The 14,591-nt window shown below is 38.8% G+C and overlaps 1 protein-coding gene across 1 annotated transcript in view; it reads left to right on the top strand.

Moving 5' to 3' along the window:
- LOC145998568 (uncharacterized) overlaps positions 1 to 14,591 on the top strand; it is a 59,555-nt gene that overhangs the window by 37,638 nt on the left and 7,326 nt on the right. Inside the window, exons 7-10 of the mRNA XM_083134998.1 lie at positions 279 to 2,786; positions 5,232 to 5,511; positions 6,973 to 7,131; positions 8,536 to 8,672. Of these exons, the coding sequence (XP_082991124.1) occupies positions 279 to 2,786; positions 5,232 to 5,511; positions 6,973 to 7,131; positions 8,536 to 8,672 (3,084 nt within the window). The remainder of the gene's footprint in view (positions 1 to 278; positions 2,787 to 5,231; positions 5,512 to 6,972; positions 7,132 to 8,535; positions 8,673 to 14,591) is intronic.

The following is a 14,591-nucleotide window of genomic DNA, read 5'->3' as shown; positions in this document are numbered from 1 at the left end:
ATCGAACCCGGGACCTTTAGCATTGTAGCCTGAACCACCGCGGCCACACCTAATTGTAGGGTATTTAGCATTTTGTGTATAATTTATAAATAGCATGGTTAAGCAGTTTTACTTTGATCTTTTTACTTTTTTACTTTATTTTGATTGAAATGACCAGTTGGCATATTTATTTTTGGCCATATGCTTTTCAAGATCATTATTGAGGAAATTTTTCAATGTAGGTTTTTAAACTGCCTTCATAACTTCATAAACATTGTTTTTTTTTGTTTTTTTTTCAGGTATTATGCAGCCTTTCCACCATTAGACAGCTCATCAGAAAACAGCGAAGGTATTACTCTCTTCCCAGAGACAAGCTCTGTGTGGCACAGCAAAAGGGTCTTGGTAACTTCATGTGGGACAAACAAGAATTGCATAGGAATTAACAGTCCAGGAAATACATTGGAAAATGAAAGCAGTTGGGAAGAAGAGAACAAGGAAAATCAAAGTTTAGAAAATGAAATCAAATGCAAAGAATTTAGTAAAGATTATGCAAAATCAAAGTGTCTTCTGAAGCAACAAGTTCCGTATTCTATAGGTAGAAGGGAGATAGTTTTTAATCAGTTGGAATCAGATATCTTGTATGAAGTAATGGAGTATCCACAGTACAGTATAACCACAGATGAAGATTACGATACAGAAAGCTTGTTGAGAGTTATAATGTACAACAAGCAAAATAGCGAGTTTTGCGGTGAATCCCTTGGTTTGGCAGGTAGTAGTGTTTGCAGCAATGAAAGCCCAAGTAACATGGAACAAGTTACAGGTGGGAACGAAGCAGCTGAAACAGATAAAGCAGAAGAGAATGAACAGTTGACTCACTTGAGGTTGTACGAACGAGGGGCGAATGCAGAAAGTGGAGAGGCAGATGAAGGGTATTGGTTGGACAATTCGCTGGATGAAAGTAGCCCAACAGCAAACTTCCAGCAAATTGATGAGTCGTCGCTGAAACAGCTGGTAGCGAAATTTGATCACAATGTTGCAGCCTTGTGGGATCAGACGCCGTTAACTTCCATCTCCTGTGATCAGTCTGAGTACATTGTAGTTTGCGGCAAGCAGCTTTCGGTTGAGATTGCAACGTCTCCAGGGATGGATGATTTCCTTCAGTTCATTTCACCGTCCGGTGAGGAGTACCGCACTGTCGAAGTGTATAACGTGAGCAAGAGAGGTCCGATCCTTAGCCATTCATTCATTGAACGTGGGACCAACATTACCAGTTCAATTTGGATGCAGCAACCCCAGGATTCTTCTGATTGGATGCACCAGTCTCAGGAGTCGTTGAATAGCTGTAACACTGAAAGCATTAAAGATTCAGCAGAAAATTTAGAAGAAGCACTTGTAAATGTCAATGGTAGTCAGGTCATAGGATACACCTCAAATAATAAAGAAGCAAGTTCAAGTAGGAATTCTATTGGTGATGAAAGTGAGGAAAGCAAAGAGGAGCAAAATGTCAAAATTATAGCTAGAAACGTATGGAATAAAATAGGCAACCAACATTCACCACATTTTACAAGCATAGAGAGACCATGGGATTTAGGTTACGAGTTATCAAATTCTGTTAATAAAAGTTTAAGTAGTGAGAAATTAGAAGTTAAAATTTCATCATCTATGCCTGAGGATATTAGTATTCAACGTGACATCATATGCAATCAGCCTTTACTTTCAACCAATTCCGTTCAAGCAACCAGCAAGTATAGCTTCTCAACCCTAAACCACAACAAGGAAGACAGCAGCTTCACGGAAGTCATACCGAAGCAAACATGGTCCTCTTCAGCAGCTGACGATGATGACGAACTGTGCGCTATGCAAGAGTATAAAGGAATGGAGGAAAAAGAAAGCTTTCAAGGAAACCAGCACTACACTTCACCCAGCAAAAGATCCACTTGTTCTGGGGCTGAAGATGAGGAGAAGGAAGAAGATTTGCTTACATCTGCTCGAACCCATTTTCGCCCAATTAGACATGAGAGCCTTGAAGCTAGCGGCAGCATGGATCGGTATGAGGACGGCACAACCTTCGCAATTCCTAACAGTCTGGAAAAAGTTGCATTTCATAGGAGTGACAGCGGCACATTGTATTTGGAAAGCGACATACTTGGTTTGGATACACCGAAAAAATATATGTTTTTTAAAGAGAGAACATGGTTGGGAAGCAGAGGGACAGCAAACAGTTTTTCGGAAGACAAGCAATTTATTCCAAAGTTCCAAGTTCGGCAAATTGAGAAATGTTGTCAGACAGATGACCAAGTGTGGAATCCTCCACCTGGTAACATTGGTCAGCTGTTGAAGGAAAATAGGGTTGAGAATAAAAATATTATAAAGAAGCCCGATCGTGGGTTGGAAACCTCTTTCTTCCAACGTAACGAAAAGTTTGCAAACAGCATAAAATCTGTAGAGGAATCAGCAAAAGTGGGAGTCTGTACAACAGCTACTTCTTTACCATGTTTCACTGTTCACACCTTGGAAAGCACTTTGGAGCAGGATGCAGATGAGTACTTAAAATCAAGATCATTCTACTGTTCGAGATGTATGAAGGGCAACCATCAGGATTTTTTGCTAGAGTCCTTGCCGAATTACAAAGAGAATTATCTTGCTAGTAAATGGAGTGAGCCGATGTACTGTAGGAGGTGCGACAATAACAATCTGCCGCTGTGGAAAGCTGAATGGTTTCAACACCCATCCAATACAGATGCTGTGGAAGGTCTCTACAAGTGGGGAGACGAAATCAAAAACACATCCGAGGAACATCAGTCTTGGTAAGTTATGTTCTTTTAAAAAATCTTTTCATTTTATGCCTGTTGGCATCTATCTCTCAGAATTTTTCTTTCGAATATCTATGTAGTAAGAATGCTAATATAGCAGTCACTTTTATCAGGAAGCTTCCCAAACAATATTGGGGCATAATTAATAAAAATTGCACATTTTTCAATTTTTCATAAAGTCTTGGATATTTATGTTGAATTGTTTGGACTGTTTCTTACCTTCTGTTCGTACCTATACTAGCAACAGAAAGTTTAGACTCTCCTGTAAAAATTTGTAATTCACTGAAAGTAAAGTTGAAAATGTGACAACAGGTGACACTACTGTGCTGGAATTTCACTATTGATATTTATAGAATGTTTTTAAAGCTGTTTTGATGTGTCTTGGAAATTTTAATCTATTTATCGAATGATGTTCATATAATATCAGTGTGCAGTCCTCTTCTATAAACTTTTTCCTCTGTTATTGGTATGCTCAACAAGTTCTCACTGTATTTTAATACATTCTCGCTATGTTAATCTTCAACATTGCAATGATATTACTGATTGTGAGTGGTTGCATCAGCCTACTGACGAGTTATTGTGGGGTCAGTGGTACTTATACCAGAAGTGACTGTGTAATTTTAACCTACAGTACCTGCTATTGTCGTGCTATTTGTATTTGAACCTTGTGAAGTATTAGTGCCAAATTGGACGTACAGGCGGGAACAAGTTCTCATTTACCAGCAACTATGGGGAAAAAGGCTTATATAAGCCAAGAAATTAGGGCCAAGGCATGTGCATGTAAGGAAATTGGATGGTCAAACCGACAAATAGCAAAACAATTAAACATTTCCGAATGCAGTGTCTATAGAGCAGTTATACGATGAGAGGAAACTGGCAGTCATGAGGTTCGGCCATGCTGTGGGCGTCGAAGGAAGACTTCTATCGTCGAGGACAACCACATTGTCATCCTCAGTAAGCGTGACAGAAGGCGTTCGTCAGTGGACATATGCTCAGAAATAAATAATACAAGAGAGCAACCAGTGTCTGTTACAACAGTGAAAAGTCATCTGTGTGCAGCTGGATTATTTGGTCAAGTAGCAGTTCGTAAACCATTGTTGAAAGCCGTACACAAGCATAAAAGGCTGGAGTGGGCCAAAGATCATGCTAACTGGACCATCGAACAATGGAAACAAGTACTTTGGACGGATGAATCAAAATATGAAAAATTTGGTTCTAACCACCGCCGAAACAATACATTTGTCGCCACCCTGGAGAAAGAGTTTTGGAAGCTTGTATTATTCCAACAGTGAAGCATGGAGGAGGAAGTGTCATGGTATGGGGATGTTTTGGTAACAATATGGTTGGTGATTTAGTGAGAGTGCAAGGAACACTGGAACAGAAACAGTATCATCGTATTCTTTCACGCAATGCTGTACCATCCGGGACAAGATTAATTGGTCGAGGATTTTTTTCTACAACAGGATAATGATCCTAAACACATCAAAATTGTGTAAGAAATATGTCGCAGGAAAGGAAGCCGAAGGAGCATTGCAGTCAATGATTTGGCCTTCCCAATCACCTGATTTGTCACCAATTGAGCTATTGTGGGAAGAACTTGACAGGAAGACAAAAGCAAGTACCCCAAGCTTTGTGGAGGAGCTGTGGCAGTGTCTACCGGAAGCCTGGGAAGGTATGAAAACAGAGACATTAGGAAAACTCACAGCAAGAATGCCATGCATATGTAAAGCTGTCATCAAATCAAGAGGAGGACACATTGACGAACAGGTAGTGTGATGAAAATGCACTTATGCCTTTTTTTAACATTTTTAACTTTTTCTGAAAAATTAGTGTCTTTTATACAGTGTTATATGTAGGTTGGTGTGTAACATACCCATACAAGTTCAAATATATGCATTGTGATGGTTGGTTTCAATTTTTATTTTCATTTAAACAATAAATTTCATAGGCGAGTCTAAACTTTCTGCCGCTAGTGCATGTTTTAGAGACTGATTCTCTCTCTCTTTTTTCTCAGGGTTGCGTATTTGTATGTAACTTTGTCCATAGTCCCCAAATACTGTGTGTGTTTCAATCACCAATATTTGCAAAACGAAAATTTGTTGGAATTTTCTCCTGTTACTTCTCTGAAAATATACAATTACAAAGTCCATTAAGTCTATTTCTTGCACAGGTAGAGTAATTGTTACCCTGCATCTCTAGTGGAATATGACAATATTCATGCATATTGTAGGCAAATAAACATGAATATTGTCATATTCCAGCAAGGGATGCAGGGTTCAGATAGTTTTCGTAAATAATATCCTCCCAGCTAACCTTTCAGTATTAAGTCTCTAAATATAAACTTGTAATTGCAAGCAGATTTCCAACATACACCTGATAATAAATCAATATAATCCCTTCCTTGAATTTTTCTAATGGGCACCTGGTTCTTTTAATCAGGTACCATATTTGGGAAGTGAATCCCACTGATTGCTGCCAGCATTGCTTCAGCCCCAAGAATCAGGCAGCCACTCCGGACAGCTGTAGCCATGAAGACGGGATGAAGGAAGATTGTAGTTTGCAATGTAGGCTGCGTGAAGAGTTGACGGCCGAAGGAGAGCAGCTGTTTGCTGATATTCATTACTTGCAGCAGCTGTACCTCGGAGCTGAGTGGGTGGAAGAAGGAGACCAGAATGCCTTGGATTGGGCAACAGCTGAAGAGGATGGCAAATTACAAGAGGTTCGTTTCTTTTTGGATGAAGTATAACTCTCCCCACATATCAGCGTTCGCTGTTTTGGCATGTTGTATCTTCACTTCCTCAGTCTTTAACGCCATCATTTGGCTTCTTCATTAAGATTACGGTGAAAACATGATAAAACTGTTAAAGTCTGTTAAAACGTTAAGTCAGATGTCAAAATTAGGGTAACAGTTGCTTTGTCACAATGTGCATCTTTTCATGCATGATTGGGCCACTCCATCTGTAACTATAACTTTGGTTGACAACCAAACATGGAAGGATGTATTGTATTTTTTCTGCATATTGGTGAGAGGGATTCTTTTATTTTTAGCAGGGACAGTCCAGCATGAAATTTGAGCCGACACATAAAGTATGCTGATAAAATTTACTGATACTTAAAACAGATACACTATCAATCCAATATAAAATTGTAAGTGTCCCTTGAAAAATATGGTACATGACCAAGTGACTAATAAGTTTTTCTTTAATATGAATTATTCTGTATGTTTTTTTTAAAGAAAGCGCAGAGTTTTGCACCAAGTGATAACCTATTTATAGGAATATTGGCAATAATACTAACTAATATGCCTATAACAGTAATAACAATACAGTACCAATTAACCTTTAGCTGCTGGATGGTCGAAATTGAAATTTCGACCGCCACCTGTATAAATTGAAGATAAAAGGCTGTTACTTCTCAACCACTGCATCTTTTTGAACAATTGTTCAAATTGTAAGAATGAGAGAAAAGCAACATTTTTAATAACATCTGACAATTAAGAGTTCAGGGAGAAAGCAGGGGCAAAGGCCCAAAGACAGAAATTTTCTGTAATTATGCAAGATATCCGAACCCTGTAATTTCTATTCCCCCTCCCCTCCCCCTCCAAAGTTACGGCATGTGCATTACATATCCTCATAGAGTGCGTGCTTCCCTCCAAATTTGGTCCTCTATACGAATCTGTGGTCCGTGGGCGCCATTAAAATAACACCCTGTATAACATTATTATTTTGTACTCAACAAGCATCGGTTTGATTTCAACAAAATTTTGCATGGTTGTAGGAATTTACCACCGCTACATACTACGTTTATTTCGTTCACTTCGGTCTATTGAGAGGAGGTGGACACATTTTATTTATTTTTTAATTCAACCTTCTTCCTTTGACACTTGTTATTGCAAGGCACAATGTATAAATGTTACCTCTGCTAAAAACCTGCTTTAAGAAAGAAAACAACCAATTTCATCTGTCTGTGACAATTAATTCTCGAGTTACGATTTTTTTGACTTCATGGCAAGGTTGAAAAGCACGCTCTTTAAAAGATAGTGGCTTCAATGAGAATACAGGTGCACGAGAGGTCCAACATCTAATGGTTAATGTCCCATTCATACTTTATAAAAAGAGCATGAAATTTTGTGGAAGTTGAGGGTGAAAGGATGTATCATAAGAAAATATTCTTTTTGCAGGCAGCTCGGCAACGTTGTTGTAGCGAGAGCTCCTGTGATGCTGAGGAAAAGAATCAGGTGGTGATCATTTCACAAGAGAGTGCTAAAACACAATCTGTCCCTGTAGAATATTTGGATGATGATATGTTTGAGGAGATATTTTGCCCTGTTGAATTGAAGGTATGTTTCTTCTTTTTAATTGTAATTGTATGTTGAACTGAGGTTGATTGATTTTACTTTGCTGTTCTTCCACTTTTGACTAGTCGTGAAGATGAGGCTGAATGGTGATAAGATAAAATGGATGAAAGGACAAGCTCCAACACACAAAGACAGCATGCAACACTAGCCCTATGGAGGAGTAAACTGGCCATGAATACAGATGTCAGAGCCTTGCTAGTCTACAAAATGCAGTCTAGGGTGTACGACATGGAAAAGAGATCATCCTTAGAAAGTCCATCCATTGCTGGTTATTGGAAGATGTTCTCTGTAAGATGTCACCTTATAACACTGTCAAACTGTCAGAGCATGTAGAAAATATCAAGCCAAACAAATACATGAAGACTATGCTGGGGCTCATGGCATCGGAATGCCTCTGAACAAAACAGGATAACCTCCTGTGAAAATTTTGTCAGAATTGTATGAAAACACTTTGTATATATCTGTAAGTCGTCATAATAAAATGTACGGTTTAAACTAAAATAAGAGCCCTGAGAATTCTGTGAAATCAGTTATTTTATGACACGGGAATGGATTTTAAGGTGCAACACCTTTCCATAAATATAGCTGTTTTCATAACGATCGTTTCAGATATGTATTTTAGCACATGAAATCGAGTAAAATGAAAACACTTTGTTGCACCTTTTTGTGAGATTGGCACATTTATCCCCGTTTTACCTTTGATGCTTCAGCACATTTTTCCCAATTACTTCCATGTTTTGTTAAAAAGAAAAGAATTGGACAAGAAAAGAAATAATTTTCACTCTCCTGGAGCAGCTACATAAAACCCTATAGTCTCATTTTGTAGAGCAGAACAAGAGCTATAAAATGGTATAATATAATCATTGCAGCCCCAATAGTTCCCAAGGTAATGTAGGAAAATCACAAGAGAAAACAAACTTCTACAAAACCTATTCCGCAGAAACCCATTTCTCTATGCAATCTGCACGCATTACATACAGAAGGTGCACAAAAAGAGAGCATTGAATAAATACATTTTATCAGCACCTTTTTAAAAACATTTTCAGAACCTTTTTTCCCCCCTTTCCCAACCATAAATTTGCACCTTAAAATCGTTTCCCTATTTATAACTTCAAGGACAGGTGAAAGCACAGAGTTCAATAGTTTTTACATAGTATCTAGCATAGACCTGTTCTTACAGGAATATACACTATTGCAGATGGTATTTCTCATCTTGGACATGTTGCTATATATTGGTTTCGGTTCAAATTATATTGTACATTCCAAAGTAGTCCACTTTGAAGCAACCTTGCACATGCATTGTCTGCAACTAGCAGATATTTTTTTTCTTTTTAGTAAAGTTTTATGGAAGGTGCATTGATGATATGTCTTTTTCTCTCTCTGCAGTCAAAGGAAGACTTTGTTTCAGCAGGTGCACCTGGTTTGCCACAAAATAAATTTCTATTCTCCTCTGAACTTGAGGCAGAATGGAAGAAAAACGAACGACCCTTTAAAGCACAGTCTTCCCAAAAGGATCGCAAGAGGTATGTTACATATTGACATATTGACTATATATTTTATCTAGATCAAATGAAGTTCAAATTTAGTTAGTTACTGTACATCGCCTTGAATAACGTAGTGTGGAACACAGCACTGTTCTGCCATCTCTGGCTGGTTCCACTTGAATATGATACCGCTAGAGGCGCTGGTGTTGGTACACCTGTATGGCATTTGTCTGCTTATAATGGAAGTAAATGGAGTTTTCGCTGCAACGTCTGATTCTTTTACATGAAGCATTTCTATGAATGTGATAATTGCTATGATATTTGGTAGAGTGGTCGCAAAGATATTAACGAACATTCTAGACAGTTGACCACGTCCTGTTATCGTCATACTTTTGTTAATAATACGGGAGAAAAAATATGCGTGGAATGCTCTTGGCAACTAAATTTTTGTGAATGAATTAAGTTCATTATTATTATCATCATCATCATCATCATCATTTTTTTTAAAGATATACACACTGAAGCATTTGTATTTTTGATATTTACTGTCTCTCTTCTTCCGCTTTGAATGAATCGCAGTGATGATGATAATGATGATTGCATGAAACGGCAAGGGGAATCCCACAAAACTTTCTTAGTGCCATCGACATGAGTGTAAGGAAACTTTCAGACCAATGGGACAAGTGACACGGGATGTTCACACTGTCACACTAGTGAAACACACTTCCAGACTGTAAAATAACATTCATTGCACATGAGGGCCCAAACAGCAAACGACACATTCATATGGCATATTTGCGTGCTACTTGTTACTTCGGTCGGAAAGCTCCTTAAAGGAAGGGTGCTCAGACTGAAGGGACACCCTACAGGGGGGAGTTCCCAGCTAAGTGACAAGCGACATGGTGCCTTCAGTCTATTAGCAAGTGTTTGCTGCTAATTGTGAGAACAGCAGATAGGTGACGCGATAAACCGCACGAGACATTCCATGCGAAATCAACACAGAACCCAACCTGACCATCTCCGATTTTCATGAAATTTGGGGAGTTGAAACTATGCATGGAACTTAGTAACAATGAAAATTTTTAGTCTCGTGCATCTTGTAATTGTTAAATTATTCAAGGTCAAAGTTCGCATAAATTGCCCTTTTTGAGCCTTTTTAGCTATACTAAATCTGCTGTAATTTCGCCTAGGAAACTCAAATAAAGCTTATTGTACAGGGAATTGAACAAGCTTTCCAGTGATATATAACAAGCTTACCTTTGGATAAAAATATATAATTTTGTCACGTTACCTTGACCTTGAATATCTCAAAACATGTCATCACCGAAAATCGTGAAAAAAATATATTTGGTCCCTCATGCCATACTATAAAACATATCAAGCCATACTATAAAACATCAAAAAATCATTCTGGGACTGCAATGGGATCAGAAGATACAAAATAATATGTGTAACTATGTGACTGATAAAAGCCTCATTACATGAACTATGACGAGTTGTTGTTGTTGATTTGTGTTTTAAGTCCACTTTATGCACAGTAAGGCTAATCGAGACTGGACCTACAGTTTAAAGTGGGATCCGAACCATTTGTGCCTCCACCGGGTATCGAACCCGGGACCCCTTGATTACAAGGCGATGACGCAACCACTGCGCCATCGAGGAGGCTAACTATGACGAGTCAGAAGTCCTTTAACACCACCTACAAAATGTAAAGAAGTTATCCTGGTCATGAAAGAAATAGGTTAGGCACAGGGATATCCCTAGCTGTGTGTGTGAAGCACAGGTCCGGCATATTGTTGACTGCCATATTGAATTCAACGCAAAAATTTCAAAGGAAAAGGGGTGATGTGATATATCAAATCAGGCTAGAATTTCATGAGAAATAAAACACTGAAGGTTTTTCCAACTTATTTTTAGGCAGCAAAACGTTATACGCATATCTTTCACTTACGATATATGCACATTATAGTGTGAGCACACTCGTTGACGTCTCTCACACTCACATAGAACATTGGCCATGGCCTCCTAAGGTGTTAGATCTTGAGAATGTGCAGGCCTTTCAATGGATCCCCGTCTGCCCATCAATCTACCTAGAAATTTACCATGAAGAAATTTCCAAAATGTTCACATAGTGTGGTCACACACACTGTCCTGTTTCAAAATTCTGGAAAAGTGCCATATCCCGCAAGCAAGGATGAAAAACCTGTTCACTTAACACATCCAAGAAGCCCTCACCATTTAAGGTTCCATTGTTGAATATGGACCAATCATTCCCGTTCTCCATACACTATACCACATCATTAGCTTACCAGCAACAACCATTCGGCTGGGATCTCTCTACTGTAGATTATCAAATCACAGGTATTGCACATAATTTTTATTAACTTTACCATGAAAATAAAAATTAGCCTCGTCACTGAAGAATTTTTCATTCCAAAGGAAGTGTCACGTAATTGTTTGAGATACTTTTCCCAATATTCTTCACTATTCAAGTATTTGGTGAATGTTGCTGATAATCATATGCAGTGGTGCGTATACTTCTTTCTCTCCCAAGATGTCAGCGTAACCTCGACGAGTTCCTAATACGTTAGGAGCATTTCAATGCTTTGTTTTTAACACCTCGAAAAGGAGAAAATGGTTACAAGCATGCAGTAATAACTTTTTGCTGGTTAAAAATACTTTGGAGAAATCTTCGCCGTTTCATTTCTCGCGAAGTTCTAGCCTGATTTGTATATCACTTCACCTCCTTTCCCTTGAAACTTTTGGGTTGAATTCAATATGGCGGTCAACAATATGCCGGACCTGCGCTTGACACACACAGCTAGAGATCTCCCTGTGCCTAACCTATTTCTTTCATGACCAGGATAACTCCTTTACATTTTGTAGGGGTTTTTAAAGGACTTTTGACTCGTCATAGTTCATGTAATGAGGCTTTTATCAGTCACATAGTTACACATACTATTTTGTATCTTCTGATCCCATTGCAGTCCCAGAATGATTTTTTGATATGTTTTATAGTATGGCATGAGGGACCAAATATATTTTTTTCACGATTTTTGGTGATGACATGTTTTGAGATATTCAAGGTCAAAGGTCAAGGTCACGTGACAAAATTATATTTTTATCCAAAGGTAGGCTTGTTATATATCACTGGAAAGTTTGTTCAATTCCCTGTACAATAAGCTTTACTTGAGCTTTCTAGGCGAAATACTGGCGGAGTTACAGCACATTTAGTATAGCTAAGCGGGCTCAAAAAGGACAATTGATGCAAACTTTGACCTTGAATAATTTAACAATTACAAGATGCACGAGACTCAAAATTTTCATAGTTACTAAGTTCCATGCATAGTTTCAACTCCCCAAATTTCATGAAAATCGGAGATGGTCAGGTTGGAAATTGCACATATCTGTGTTGATTTGACATGGAATAACTCGCACGTTACAACAGATCTAGGTGACACGATAAGCCACACATGTTGCTTTGTCGCTTGTGCGTCGCTCAAACTTGTCGCTTGCAACATGTTGCCGTGGTTTGTTGTTCACGCATGCGCGATGCAATGAGTGTCTTGATTTAGGGAGATTGCGCACCAAACCGACAAGTGCCACGTGACACTTATCGCTTGAGGATTTCACCAACCGAACGCTGGCCTGTGCTTCCCGTCATGCTGCTACGATGTGAAATGTTGCTCTTGATTGGCTCGTTTCCAAGCAAAATGTGTCACTTTGGTATGAAAGTTGCCTTGGACCGAAGGACCCGGATCGTAGCGATCGTAGTGATCGACCACTCCTTGCCCCAATCCACCAACACCTCAATACGTAGAAGATGGGAGAGGGCCTACATATCGACCATGAATGCAACCACACCTCCAGGCCTGAACAAGGCCACCCAGTAATGCCCCTCATCCCCTATCCTCACCCTCACCACCACCTTTCCCCCCCACCACTACTCACAGTTTTCGACAAGCCAGGCGAAAGAACCAATTTTTTTTGTGGTACTGTCAACCTTTTTTTTTTTCCTTCAGGACCTGGCAACACTGCAGGTCATGCTTACTCTTCCCTCTAGTCACTTAATTATACAACGTCTCTCTACTCCTGAAGATGTGATATACCATCACGAAAATTTGAATTTTTTCTTTGTCCGGTGAGTGTTTCCTTATCTTTCACTTTATATATATATATATATTCATTCATTCATTCATTCATTGTTTTCTGCCTAATTGGCAGGTTTTTCACTGCAATCTCCAGCTTTCCCTGTTCTCTGCCTTACGCTTCGTAATAGCATACGACCCAGTTAATTTAATATCATCCATAAGCTGATATCTCTTTCTTCCACGGACTTTTCTTCCTTCAACCATTCCCTCCAAGGCATCTCTTAGCAGGCAGTTTCTTCTTAGACAGTGTCCTAACCAGTTTCTTTTCCTCTTCTTGATGGTCTCCAGTATAGATCTTTTTTCACCAACTCTTTTCAGTACGGCTTCGTTTCTTACCTTGTCCGTCCATTTTACACGCTCCATTTTTCGCCATGTCCACATTTCAAAAGCTTCGAGTCGTTTCTCTTCATTTCTTCTCAATGTCCAGGTTTCTGCACCATATAGTGCTACACTCCACACAAAACATTTCACTAATCTCTTCCTTAGACCTATGTCCATGGGTCCACAAAAAACATTTTTTCTTCTATTGAAAGCTTCTTTTGCTATTGCGATTCTAATTTTCACTTCTTGGTTGCAGCTCATGTCACTGCTTATAGTGCATCCGAGGTACTTGAAGCTATCCACTTGCTGGATTCTTTCACTGTTTGCTCTTATATATATATATATATATATATATATATATATATATATATATATATATAAAAATCAAATAAGGTAAAAGGAAACACTCACCGGTTCCGTCTTCTGTTTCTTCTCACACCGATGATGCTATAAATTAGCAAAAATTTTGAATTTTCCTACTGTCCGGTGAGTGTTTCCTTTTACCTTATTTGATTTTTACTTAGCCCTTTTGGCCCTCCTTGCTTTTATCCATTATATATATATATATATATATATAATATGAGAGGGAGAGGTAGGTAGGAAGGAGGGGTGTAATGAATGTTGGGCCCAAATGAATTATAATTTTTTTTTGTAATTTATATTTGCTCAGCCCTCCCATAAACCTTTGTTTTGATTTTGCTGAAGCTTTTACTGCAATTGTTCCCAAGGTGTGCACCGCGACACCCTGGGGTGTCATGGCTGACTTACAGGGGCACCGCGAAATGTTCCAATATTTTTACTGAAATGATATAATTGTTCTAAATACAAAGTGTTTATTTAGTACCTTTTACACAAAATGTTTCAGAATTTAAAGTATGTGTTTATTTTTTAACTTAAAGGGAAGAGTGACAATTTCCCTCAGGTAATTGTCTCTGAGGCAGCTGGGGAACACTGTTACCAACTTAGCTCTTTTGGAGCCAGATCTGGCTCTTTCGTGCACTCGTTTGGCTGTTAACTGTGGCACCCGCCCCCTGCCCCACTATGATGCCATCACTAACCCCAGCCCACATAGACCAACTTTTGCCATGCGTATACATTTCGCACATGACGTGATATTATTATATTGGCTACATCATCCCACCCCCTCTTACCTCCCCAGCTACTTTTACCTAGGTATATAGCACCTTGCCTGAGGTGAAGATGACAATATTGTTTACGGTAATCCCTTATTTTCGATTTCATATAGCCATCGGTGGATTATTGAGATGGGTGATGCCGTCAGATCTAGATGGTGAAAACTAAGAATAGATTGTCATCACATTAAAGTTATTGGCAATAGCAGCAACCCCGAACCCCTTGACAACTAAAATTACCACGGGAGGCACTTTATCCAGCCTTCATAAATCTAGCTCCTTTAAAGTCAACTTTAGCTCAATTTATGGTGAAATTTAGCTCTTTTTATGCGCAACAAGCTTGGCAACACTGC

This window comes from Lepisma saccharinum, chromosome 1 (genome assembly GCF_977018435.1).
Source record: "Lepisma saccharinum chromosome 1, izLepSacc3.1, whole genome shotgun sequence".
Classification (NCBI taxonomy): domain Eukaryota; kingdom Metazoa; phylum Arthropoda; class Insecta; order Zygentoma; family Lepismatidae; genus Lepisma; species Lepisma saccharinum.
This window is presented reverse-complemented; position numbering and strand designations above follow the sequence as displayed.